The sequence below is a fragment of the Rhipicephalus microplus genome, chromosome X (genome assembly GCF_043290135.1).
Source record: "Rhipicephalus microplus isolate Deutch F79 chromosome X, USDA_Rmic, whole genome shotgun sequence".
In the NCBI taxonomy this organism is placed as follows: Eukaryota; Metazoa; Arthropoda; class Arachnida; order Ixodida; family Ixodidae; genus Rhipicephalus; species Rhipicephalus microplus.
This window is the reverse complement of record NC_134710.1, coordinates 507,817,296-507,830,762: the sequence shown is the minus strand read 5'-3', so window position 1 is coordinate 507,830,762 and position 13,467 is coordinate 507,817,296. Positions and strand designations below refer to the sequence as shown.

At 41.3% G+C, this 13,467-nt stretch overlaps 1 protein-coding gene and 1 long non-coding RNA gene across 19 annotated transcripts in view; both read right to left on the bottom strand.

Moving 5' to 3' along the window:
- Positions 1-13,467, bottom strand: part of CAP (Cbl-associated protein) — a 1,014,121-nt gene that overhangs the window by 259,560 nt on the left and 741,094 nt on the right. For 17 of the 18 annotated variants that reach the window (XR_012887795.1, XR_012887796.1, XM_075881103.1 and 14 more), the window contains one exon: positions 4,946-4,960. The exons of the other annotated variant lie outside the window; for it this stretch is intronic. Coding sequence is in view for 15 of the 17 variants with exons in the window: in XM_075881103.1 (XP_075737218.1) it covers positions 4,946-4,960 (15 nt within the window). In the remaining 2 variants the exon portion in view is untranslated. The remainder of the gene's footprint in view (positions 1-4,945; positions 4,961-13,467) is intronic. 18 annotated transcript variants of the gene reach the window in all.
- On the bottom strand, positions 7,385-12,415 carry LOC142776775 (uncharacterized). The gene is made up of 2 exons (XR_012887801.1): positions 11,905-12,415; positions 7,385-10,810 (listed from the first exon to the last, which is right to left on the bottom strand). It is a non-coding gene; the product is annotated as an uncharacterized LOC142776775 (long non-coding RNA).

Genomic DNA, 13,467 nt, shown 5'->3' with positions numbered 1-13,467 from the left:
AGTTCACAGCCACAAACTGGCAACGAACGCCGCTTGTCATAGATTAAAACACATTTGTCAGACTCTTGCAGACAAGCTAGGTTCGTCATGCAGCTTTAAGCTACACCAAGTGACAAAACCATAGGAGTGCACAGGTTTTTCCATCGTGGTGGAGGGGACAGTACTCCCCCTCCACTAAGTCAAAGTATGGGGCAGATTTTATTGCTTCCCTTCTTAGGTGACCAGGGGGTGCAATGGTCCCTCCTGCCCATTCCTTCGTGCACACCTAAGCACGGAAACAGTCATGATAGATATGTGGGGTTTAACGTCCGAAAACCATGATATTATTATGAGAGACGCCGTAGTGGAGGGCTCCGGAAATTTAGACCACCTGAGGTTCTTTAACATGCACCCAAACAAATCAGCACAGGGGCCTACAGCATTTTCGCCTCTATCGAAAATGCAGCCGCTGCAGCCGGGATTCGATCCCACAACCTGCAGGTCAGCAGACGAGTATCTTAGCCATCAGACCACTGCGGCGGGGCACAACAGTCATGAGCACTCCTGTAAAAGAGTTCAGTACACCAGCCATCTATTTTAATCCTAGTTATAGTGACAAGGCCAAAAAAAGAAACGCTAGTATGCATTATTACCTGGTTGATAACACAATTGCAGCTTACAAATTGAAAGTTTCTGCCTCGAAAACTTCACTGCCATGAGAAAAAATGTATGAATCCCTTATAGTTGCGGCATAGGCAGACGCATAAGTCTGAATGCTTTCACATACCGAGCAAACACACACAAGAACAACCACTAAACATTCAGTCAGTAGCAAATAGCTCGATTGTTCTATATTGTTTAATGTGGGGCCACGTGCTCGCTGAACGACCATGCAGCGCACATGTGAGGATTATTCTGTCTGCCACAGCTTTTGCGGGATTTGTTTGGTCTTTTTTTAATCGACGTCAAGCTCAGGTGTGCGTACCATTGCTGTTCCAATCAACCGTAACGTGACTCAATCATTGCTTTCACTTGAATGCTGTGGCCTCGCTACTATGAGCGGAAAACGTATCTCCGTTACATCCTCATTTGTCGTCTTCACTTTGCAATGCACCATTACTGTGAATTTCCCGATATTCACAAAACCAAGCATTCACTGGTGGCGCATCATGGTCAGAAACACCCTACAATGAAAGGGTTACGGAACCATGGTGCAGAAAATCCAAGCGATAGTGTCAGCGGCATTGTCAGTGAATAAAAGAGCCCGACTGACACAAAGAATGAAAAATCGCAGTTCAAGCAGAAATCGAACCAATGTGTTCTGCATGACAGACAACTGTTTCACCACACAGCTGTGCCAGAGCTTTAAACTGGTTTGGATTGGACCTTCACAAAGATCACATCAGCACACAGTCATTCATGATTACGGTTTATGTCTATCTGTTCTGACATCAATACAAGAAATATTACGAATGTACTCCTATGATTTTGCAAGCTATAGTCGCACTACTCAGAAAGAATGCCCCAATTACACCTTTTTCTGATATGCACATTGTCGCACCCTAGCATGCACTTTGTTTTGACAAAACTGACATCTCTTTTGTAAAATGAGTTTTGTAAAATGAGTACTGATGCTACTATAGACCATAAGCTTTTCCATGAACTTCTCTTTAAACACCAGTGTAGCCAAGGTGCCTCATAATCTGGCAATATACACTCAACTACACAATGTACACAAAGACTTCTATCGATATCGTCACACATTGTTCAAAGAAAACATAAACGAAAATATTGCATAGGCAGCTTCTTGAAGACTAATCCACATAGCATCCACTACCCCCAACCTGTGGGATCTTTCGCATTTGTCTTTAGCTGCTGCCACAAAACCCTGAACTGTTTGCTCCCTGCAGACCAGAAGGGCAGGCAAACACAGCTGCCAAGTGTTATTAACAGCAAGAATGAGCAAACACAGATGTGAAACTGATGAATAAACAAAGGATGCACAGTTTTAAAAAGGAATATGTTCGTGCAAGTCAAACAGATGTGCCCAAGACGATTATTCGAGCACTTCGAATATTCTAACCAATATTCACATATTCTAATTCACTTTGAATAAAACTTGAACTATTGAAGATTTCGAAGTGTTCGAAATAAACAAAAAGGTGTTTATCAGCCTGGATGTAACCTCTTACAAAGGTGGTTTCACTGCAGTAGAAGAATGCTGTACTATCAATACACTTTTCCAGAAAAAATCCACAGTGCTGCTAAGTATCAATTTAAGGTTAAACAAACCTATTACACTCCTACCCCTACATCGATTCTTTCTTTTTTTTTTCTTTTATTGTTTAAAAACTTGTTATACTGGAGTATATGCTCTAAGTGTAGCAAATTTTAAAACAACATATTTTACATGTTATCACTTACATTCTACCGAAAGTCAAATTCTGCTACTGTTCAATGCTGCTTCCCCTTACTTTGAACTAAAAAAATGATATTTGCACATCCCTTGTTTTAATTAATTAAAAAAAAATGATTGATATGTGGGGTTTAATGTCCCAAAACCACCATATGATTATAAGAGACACCCTAGTGAAGGGCTCCGAAATTTCGACCACCTGGGGTTCTTTAACGTGCACCCAAATCTGAGCACAAGGGCCTACAGCATTTTCGCCTCCATCGAAAATGCAGCCGCCGCAGCCAGGATTCGATCCCGCGACTTGGGGGTCAGCAGCCGAGTACATTAGCCACTAGAGAACCGCGGTGGGGCAATTAAAAAATGGGTTATAGGTTAGTTGGGTCATGACAGTCGTATGCTCATTTTTTTATAATATCAGATTTGAATTGAATTCAAAATTATTCAAACCAAATCACAACTCATTTCGAATTCACTTCAAAACTAATTTTTCTATTGACACAAGCCTACTAAGAATCTATAAAAATAAGTAAATAGACAAAGTCAACAAAACACCAATGCAATAATGCAGACCATGTAAAACGAGTCAATTAAGTTACCCTGGAGTACCCAATCACCTCGTATTACGGTTTTGAAAACCATGCCAGTAGAAAAGATACTATGAAACCATCATTCCCATATTTGCATACAGCTAACTGAATGAACACGCATGAGAGGATACAACGAAGGTCTACATTGCGTCTGTCCTAGTTCATTCTGGGCTCTGCAAACATGTTGATGGTAAGTCATCAAACAGACCAAGCTACCATTCCATGAAACCCTTGTCAGTTGCCACAAACTAGACAAGGCCATTACAGAAATCATTATTCACCCTTGCTTATTAGTACTATAATCCATAAAACACAGCTTATACATTATCTGATAAGCTACCTGGCATTCATGGCCAGCTGTCAATAACAGAAAAAATTACAAAAGACTAGGGTGCCTCAAAAGACCAGTGGTTATAGACCAAACCATATTAATTGCACACCCGAGTTTTAAGTAGGTGTATACATAATTTTTACCACCCTTAGCCCCAGAAAGAGTGGCCAGCACTGGTTACGTCCCAACTGATGACGAGTGGCCACATGCACCAAACACAATTGCTCCTGTTCACTGCGAGACTTTACCAGCAGCCCCCTGGCTAAAGATGACTGCCTCCTATATAGCTACACTGAATAAGTGAGAAGGCCTTAAGGCAAACTCCTTTAGAACAACTTAGCCAAAATAAAACAGAAAAACACCAGTTCTCTGATATATCATGGGTTCTTTTTGACCCTGTCAAACAACTGAGATATGACAAAGCTGGGACTGCTCATGTCAATGCTTTGAAAGTCAGAGGAAAGCAGAGACAAGAGCTGCGACAGCTGTATCCTCTGCTCTGAACAAGGCTTTCAATAAACCACAAAAAAAATGTGCTAAGCAGTGTTAATGCGAGCACACGCACAAGAACATAGCAGCATCCCGCAACAGCCGCAGTAACCGTGGGGTCCAAAATGCTCAAGTCACTCAATGGCCACAAGCTTTTTTGAAATTTTCAGGAACTAATGAAAAAATTCATGTGTAAAGTTAAAGCTTTCAACTTTTGAAAATTTTGAATAAACGGGAGGCATGTGAAACACTTAAACAACACTTTTTGTATTACCCGAGAAGTCGGGAATATATCAACATAACCTTTGCCCAGCTTATGTAAAATATGTTCTCCCAATTAAGCAAGACTGATAAAACGGGAAAAGTTGCACAAATATTTAGTTACATAAAAATTTATTCAAATACTAAAAAAAAAAACATTAGCTAAAGCTTTTGTTAGTGACTGCATACCTATGCAGCTTACTAAGTTCAGGAATTTGGTTATTCTTGAACAAGAAAACAATATCAATGCAAGCAATGCTGTATAACTATGCACACAAAAAAGCAGTAGAAATAGTAGTGTAGCTCGAGTTATCTGTGAGGGTGATAAATGATGGACCAAGGGTTACACGACTTGGAACACCACCGTACAACCCTGATGCATGCCCCCAAAGGCCACTTCCCAAGTTTTTTTCGATAGGGACGCTGTAAAAAATGAGAAACAGATTAAATTTTCTCCTATTGTACAGCCAGCTTTTCTTTCTTTCCTTTAAGTAATGAGAAATGATGTATAAACTACATAAGCTATTTTTTTTCTTTCTCTCAATTCGTTGGCATTTTTAGTATTGTAGATATACCAGTTCCTCATTTGACCTCGATGCCTGTAGACTCATAAAGGCTCAATTAGTAACTCATCAACCACGCTTCAGTACATTTACACAAGCAGAACAGCAATCAATACTGATTTTTCTACCTACCATCAAATATGACAGCTTCATTAGCTGAGAAGCTGCGACATGCTCCCTACTTCAAGGAAAGTTATGGAAAATAAATAGGAATTCCTCGAGCAACTCGTTTAGACATGGATCGCGTGAAAAGATAAATAGAAGTGAAAGCATCGACTCGTCTGAGAAGAGGCAGGTCTCAGCAAAATTGGGAGCTTACCTGGTACCTCCTCTCCTGCGATGCCACGATAAGCAACCAGAACGCCATGAAAAAATGACAAGCGATCACAGTCAGAAATCCACAGATGGAGAGCGCACACGCCTCAGCTTCAACAAAGACCATACATCACGAGAAGGAGCGAGAGAGAAAGAAAGAAAATGGCTGACCATAAGGAGAACTGCAGATGAGCGAAGGCAAATGAGGGCAATGAAGTGGCAGCTAAAGTGCTTGAACTGCTGGTTATATGAAAGAAAAGAAGGTGGAGTGTTCAGCTAGTTGGTTCAGCATAAGTCCATGTTTCACAGCGTATAGAATGAGATCAAACAAAGAAGCGAGAGCTCTAAACTTACAACTGACTTATTTTCCTGCCATAGCGCTTTTCAGAAAAAGATGAACAGATGATAATGATTGATATGTGGGGTTTAACCACCCAACACCACCATAAGATTATGAGCGATGCCGTAGTGGAGGGCTCCGGAAATTTCGACCACTTGCGGTTCTTTAAAGTGCACCCAAATTTGGGCACACGGGCCTACAGCATTATCGCCTCTATCAAAAATGCAGCCACCGTAGCTGGGATTCGATCCCGCAGGTTTAGTGGCTGAGTACCTTAGCTACTAGACCACAGCGGCGAGGCGAAAGATGAACAGAGCAAACAAGGTGTTGCAGTCAGAAGAAACTGCGACCCAACCCATGTTTTGTGATAAAAACTTTTTTTGCTAGAGCAAGCGATGCAGCACTGATGCACTTTTCATCAGGTTTCAAAATTGCTTGGGCTTATATGATTTCACGCACTATCTTACTTGTTTCTTGAGAGAACACGCATGATTGAAAAGGGGCTTGACCCACAAGAAACAAAAATAGGACAGGACGGGAAGCCATAAAATCCCAAGAATTTTAGAAACGTGATGAAAAGTGCATCAGTGTAGCCTTGCTTCCTCTTTTGAGCTAGAAAAGCAATTTTTTTATGGCAAAATATGCGATGTCCATAATGAGCCACAGTTTTCTCAGATTGAAATTCTGTATACTTTGTCTGCTCCGTTTTTTTTTTCTTGCAAGTTGCAAGTTCAGCACTATCTCTTCTTTGTTTGTCCTCATTCCATACACTGAGAAACATCGGAAAAAATGAGTTACTAGTAATTAGAGGTAGAAACTGAAGTCTGTGCAAGGGAAGCATCCAAGTCAAATCAGATCAAAGAAAAAAAGAGCAGCACGCAATAACTGCGGAAAAATGAGAAAGCTGCGACATTCAACACTGCGTACATCCAGCATGCAAAGAGCTAAGAATTCACATTTATTTGATGCATAATGCTTTAGCGCCAGTCAAGCAGATATACGAAGAAAGCCATCAACACACGTAGCAATTAAGTTCTTTCCTAAAAAGACAAGCACATGCACATTACACATTACACACATTACATAACACAAACGATCAAGTATATGGAAAACTAGCTCAACAACAGTGCTTCCCACTAGTATTTCTTGGTGCTGCAAACAATAACTAGGAACAAGTTTTTAATTTTTGACTCCTCTTTTAATCAAATATAAAAGGTGTTTCTTTCATATTATTAATAAAGAATGTGGCATACATTTGTTAGCCAATTTACGGCTCTTGCACAAGTCTCCCACGCTGCTTTTAAATGGTCATGCCAGCATGACTTGAAGATACAGTAAAACCTAACTAATTCAAACCCGGTTATTCCGAAACACCACTTAATTAGAAGGATATTTGCGGCCAGGTATTTTGCAATGTAACCACGAGTGGATAATTTGAAGCAGCGGTTAGCACCAGCCCGGTTGATTCCAAAACTTTGGGTGCCATGTGCCGATTCCCGATCTCGCCGCAAATCGGCAGAAATGACGGCCCTTAAAAGCCGCAAGGCAATGCAGTGTAGGGATACTAATGTGTGGAAGCTGAACCACCCCAGCCTCGCTTCTACTATAGTGGAAAAAACAACAAAATAAAAGAAAAAGCGAAAGCGATCTTGTAGTCAGCTAAAAAAGTGCACCTGCGGAAAAGATGATGTGCTTTGCTGCAACACAGCAGTGAAACGCTGGCAGCATGCCAATGCTTCTCTCAACATTAGCAGATCATGATGTACTCATTCTTTCTGGGCAAATAAACAAATGACAGAATATGGGAAGTATGCTGGCGGTTGCTCCAACAATCTGTGCACTTAATTGCACTGCTGGTTGACTTCTTGCCTGCAAAGCCTATCTGACAAACTTCATTCGAAAGCGTCGATGATCATGTTTGCAGTGATGAAAGTGGCACTTTACTTCTTGGGGCAGCTGTTGGAGCAAGCAAAATTAGAATTTGGAGCAGCCACTGGAAACTAGATGCTACAGTATGCTTCTCCAGTTATAAGGGTAAAAATAAGTCACAATAAGTCTGTCAATCTCCAGTTATAAGGGTAAAAATAAGTCACAATAAATCTGTCAAGGTGGTTCCAAGTGTTTATTGTGCACCATACTGTACATAAGAAATCAATAAAGTGTAGTAGACTCATTATTCCAAATGTCTCAACAAGATTTCTGTTGCCATCAGCTTAAGGATTTGAAAATTACAACAATAAAAAAAACGTCCAGATACATCACTAAACTGTCCCGAAGTTAGGTCATTTCAACTTAAACTTCAAGACCAAAACAGAGAAAACGCAAATATAGCAAGAGCCAGAAGATCACAATTGTCAGCATACGTCTTTAAAAATTAAACATTCGAACTTTCAGGCTTATCTTTATACAGAGTTAGGTACACCAAAACAGCCTTGAGATTGGACCAATTTGACACATTATCAACAATGATTGCTGTAAAAGCTTAGCAAAAACGACAAAAACGACCAAGTCCAAATTATTAAAAATACACACAATGTAAAAACTCTTCATGTAAAATAGAAAACCATCTTAGCTTTAAATTGACTATTTTAAAAGTGTACTGACACAAAATTTTGGGGTCAAGATAGCCATTGGGGTCGACTCTTGTGAACATTCGTATATGTTCTGCAAGATATCAACAGCGAATATAGCTTGGAAGGTATTTTAAATTAATTTTAAAGTTTGCGTGAGCGACCGACTTCATAGCGTTATAGACACCCTCAGAGGGGACCCCGAGGGAACCCTCTACTTCCCTCACGTCACCACAAAGCTGTCAACAAAACAAATTATGATGACGTCAAAGCCGCCATTTATTTTTTTTGCCGCGTTAGTTCCCAAAGTCTATTTCTTGGCAGCTGGTTGAGAGAGCGTGGCCGTGGCGCACGCTTAGAAAGTTTTGTGTTTGGCGACATTCCAGTCCCAATTGCTATTCGAAAGTAATTCTTGAAGTGGACTGTGCGGGAGTGCATCACAGTTCTGTGTGCCGACGTCAAGAACAGCACATGCTAGGTGGCCACAGTTGCACCCAGTTTTTGAAACTCTCTCAAACCGAAACAAACTGATTGATAATGAGGGGCCTGTAATTAATTATTTGTCACGTGCTGCAGCAAACGATGTGTCGTGTCATGACTAACAGGCCCTCAGCAACGCATTGTAGCATAAAAACTCAAGGCCGAAGTTTTTCTGTCAGTATCCCTTTAACAAGACAATAAAGTACTTTAGCAAAAGCTATATAAACCTGACGACAAAGTCAGGACAGGACTCCTGTGTAAATTCAACTATAAAAAAACTGTAATGCCCTGCTTTATAAATTTTTAAAACAGTGGTCCAGTGCAGAATAAAAACATGTTAATAAAAATAGCAGATGGGCTTACAGCTTTCAGTTTCTATCGACAGTACTACATGGCACTAGGCACAGTAAGTACGTGGTCGAAGTAGTCACATTCACGGATCACATTAGTTAGCACTAAATACTGCAATGGTGTGCCACACAATATTTTTTAAACTTCAAGCTTATGGGGAGCTTCTGCAAGCCTTGCTTGCCCTTCTTCAGTAATGCTTGGCCACTAGCAATGTCGGCAAAAGCTTTTGCCTTCATGCCTTTTGCAATCAGAACTTCAGCATTGCTAAATGTTTTTTTTTCTCGCGTCAATTTCAGCACTTAGGTCCTGTTTTTGCTGCGATTTCGTTGAACAGCCGATGATGCCAAATTCGCGTCTCTTAGCTGTGTGCTCCTCCTTTCTCGTCATTCACTCTTAATAATGCTTATACGACTGCTAGACTTTCTTCACGTCTATTTTGATTGGAATCGCCGCTAAATTGCAGTCATACATCTTAGAAAATGACTGAGCAGCACGAAGCTCATTTATGCTCGCATTCGACAGCTTTCTCCTCTCTTGCAGCAGCTGGCGATTCTCACTAAATCCTTTTGTCACATCAGTATTACCGTGCAAAAGGCACAGTAATGACTTCACGAGCTTCACTAGCAAAGTGTACTTAGGACTGTTGTCTTTGCCTCACATAACTAAGATACATTGCCAGGCACCACCAGCTCACTTGCCTGGTTCATACTGAAGCTTCTCCGTAGAAATGAGTGAGAGTTCGTCCATTAGAGCTTACATTTCTTCAGGTGCTATCACTCGTGGAGCTTGTCTGAAGTTTCAAAGCTACAACAGAACTTTCTTCTTGAACGACGTTTCATTGAAGGCACCCGAGATCCTTCAAAACAATGTTGTCGAGTGGCAGTGTTGAGAAGCAGGTAGCTTGAACATTTAATGTAAAATCTTTTTGCTTCCAGTCACAACAGTTGTTTCTCTTCGGCTAACCAGCCTGAAATGACCCTTTCCATATCGCCACCAATCCTGATGATTTCCTTCCAGTTGATTGACGACTTCAAGTCAACAGATTGAAGCTCTTCACCCAGCAAGGTACCAGTAGGCTACAATCTCCACAAACCGACCAAGAACTTAGAGTTTCATTATTTCTTCATACAAAAACGAACAAGCAGCTCAGAATGTTGAAACAATTTCAAAAAGCCAACAAGTTGGCCACGTTCCCCAAAAAGAGTGCTGTGGCAAGAATGTCTTTTTTGCTCACGAAGACGCATATAAACTGTACCAGCTGCACGAGGTCCTGGAAGCACATTTAGGACTTCAGTGTAGGACATTGTTCGATGAAACTGTCGAGCGCAAAACTCAGAGTCAACCCCCGTAAGCTTACATGCCAGAGGGGGGCACTTTCAGACAGACAAATGCTTCTGTAGTTTTCTGTCAAAACAATGCTTTCAATTTCAGTTTTCAATTTATTTCCATGAGAAATGGAGAAAGGCCCAAACAAAAAGTGGCGATTCCCACTTGACAAAGATTCGGGCCCTCACTATAAGGCATACAGCAAAGAGAGATAATACACACGTACATATACAGTTCAAGCTGATTATAACAAACCTTCATATAACGAGTTCTTCTATATAACAAAGTTTTTATATTCCCCACCTTTGCTTCATAGAAGCACATGTATTCGCACCCTCTAAGAAACAAAGTAACAGCGGGAGACAACCTTGATATAACACATTTTCCCCATGGACAATCTAGAACTTTTGCTCTGGATTTTGCCATTGTGATACGAGCATGCATCTTCTGCGGGCGCCCCGCGGAAGATGCATGCTCGTGTTTGGAAGATGCAAAACTCGTGATTCGGGAGAGCACTAAGGTCAGAGTTGCTTGCTGGATTCCATGCTGAACGGTTGTGTTGCCCTTGATCTCCAATGCCAGCGTAGCTCTTGCCCATCAGCCCGCCATCCGTGATCTCCTGACGCTATGTAGCTCTCACCCCGTGGTGCCTCGTTTTCAACTCCTTCGACCATGTCCCCGATTGTTTCTATCTCTTACTTCTTTCTGTTGCTTCTGTGCGGCCAGTGGTCTGTCTTCTTTTTTCTTCTATTTTTTTTTATTCCACTTCTCCTATCCCCTATAAGCCACTGCGCCGTGTCACCTATAGACAGACAAGATATTAAGCGCCTTTTTCAATTCTTCAGGAGCCACACATTCATTCACAAAAGCCACTTTGCTCATTGCCGTGGCTGCGTTTACCAAATGAGCACGCTGCCTACACACAAATTGTGACAGTTGTTCATGCTTGTGCTGCGTGTACTTGTGCGTTTGTTTCGCGCGTCTTTCTGTTTGAACAGGACACTATAAGTGTCGAACTGTGATAGTTGTTAGCTTGTGCATAACCCGTGTATGCTCACTTCGTGTGTACTTTCTGCTTGAGGTGCACGCTAGTTGCTCTTCGCGCGACTGCAATTTGTTGCTGTAGCATTCATTCCTTCGCCCTTATGGCAAAAAAATGCACAATAAACGATCAGCTATCTCTGTGAAACACGTTTCACTTTCGTGTTATGCCGATTTTTAGAAAAAGAGATCGGTCATGTTTTTTTTTTTTTTTTTTCAGTAATAATTCATCACATTGGGGCTGTCGCTATAGAAGCATGTTTTTTTGAGTCAGGCCCTGGACAGCTTCTTTCACTGGTGCAGCTAACACATCTGAGTTTGCAGAACCTAAGTGAAAAGAACACAAGTGCTCTGCCATGACCTGCTGACGAACTTTAGTAACGTATCTGACAATGACGTCTAGCTGCTGGCATCTTTGTTCAGGAAGAAGTGTTTCATAGATTTCGATATATAGTGCACACCCTTCTTGTCAAGTTCTTCGGTGACTGCTTTTTCAAAATTACGGTCCAAGGCTGTCAGAAACAATTTTGTTGCAACTTTACAACCTAGGAACATCAGTGGAAACATAGATGCCACTGTGCTCCCCACGAATACAGTATTTCAGCAATGGCTACTTCAAGAACAAAACAAGTCTATGCCAATGTGACTTGATCGGCTTCTGAGGTACCCGATTTTGTAGGAAAACAGAACTCTGAAAGAGAGTGCGTCATCACTGGTTTCTTCAGTGCTCCAATTCATCTCTGTGTTGTTTGCAAGGTTCAATATGTTGCTTCTTGGTTGCGTCGCTGGACAGCACAAATGCCATGATAAGAACAATGAACTACTTTTCTGCAAAAAAAGAAAAATGCACACTACTTGGTTCTTTTTTGCGGTCCGGTCTGCACCAAATGAAAATGAAGTACCCATTGGCATCTGTCTCGTTTAGCTCTTATGTGTTGAGCTTGCTCTCCAGCCCTGAACAACAACAAAAAAGGATGGCACATCACTACACACTGTGGTCTCTTCACTTGGCTCAACATTGATTGGTCAAGTAATGACAAAAAGAATGCTATTTGTAGGCCAAGGCCCTATCACTAAATTTAAAGTACTCCCAATTCGTAGATAGATCACATTGAACATTTAATAACAGCATGATAATCACGATATTCAGAATTTTTGCAGCCTTACAACTTTTCCCCTACACAATGAATACACATATTAGCCAGAACTTTTTGGCTAAGTTAAGAAATGTGATTGCACAATGCCTTGCTTTCAAGTTTTAAAACTTGGTAAAACATGCACACTGCCACGAAGCATGACTAGAAAAGCATAAATACTAATGCTGGTGTTTACTCGTAGCAGAAACAGGGTTGCCGCTGACTTTTGAGTGAAATTCGCTAGACGACGAAAAAAAACTTGCCAGAAAAGTCACCACTCGAGGTACGCCACACATATGTGCGGCGTGCCTAGAATGGCGACTTCAGGCAAAATTTGAAAAAAAAAAAAAAGAAAGGCAACTTTTGGCAAGTTTTTCCCTCGTCGCTTTGCGAATTTTCCTCAAAAGTCAGCGGCGACCCCATTTTTACTGCGAGTAAACACCAGCATTAGTATTCATGCTTTTCTGGTCATGATTTGTGGCAGCCTACATGTAATAAAAAATGCAAATTATGAATAGCCCTGCGGAGCACGGTACCATCCACAACCCCTATATTGACATTTTTCAATGCCAGTTACATGACACGCTTCATCATGAGATGGCTTAGTGGGCATGGAGTAACATCACTTGCTTCACCATGGGAGCACTCAGAAAGGACATACATGCACCAGCAGCGTCACAAATGCAGCGTCGCTGAATGCTAGTGCCCAATCACAAAAGTTTGTGATGGTTTCAATTGTAACGAAAACAGGGCAAAGCAGTCGCTACAATAGGAGAGGGGCGGCGTGCATAGCCTTCCTGCAGATTTATAGAATTTCATTGCCGTAGAACTATGTGTTCGATAAACACCTTAGTTACAAAACAAAAATCAATTTGAAAGTACTGCGCAATTGTTCCAATGCCGGCACTACGCTTTCTGTGTGGTGATGCTTATGGTACACAATAGCCTCAGTGCAGTTTTTGAAGACTGACCAAAGATGCCGACTGCAAGGCTGGCCCGAAAAATCTGTTAATAATCAATTTAAACTACATACCAAATTAGGGGGTACTACTGCAGTGAAGAAGTCAACAAGCTATTCAGGGCTGTTGGATCTGTGGTCTTAACATGCCACCTAAAGATAACCAAGTCACTTCAAAAGTGAAACTTTACAGAAGCTTCAAGTTTTTAAAGCCCCTAAAAAACATAGTACAATACCACCGTCTCGCAGCTCACAAAGCTGTCCACTGATCTAAATTTGCTGGGAGGTTGCTGGCAGATGCACCAGTGTGCCTCCAAGATCTAG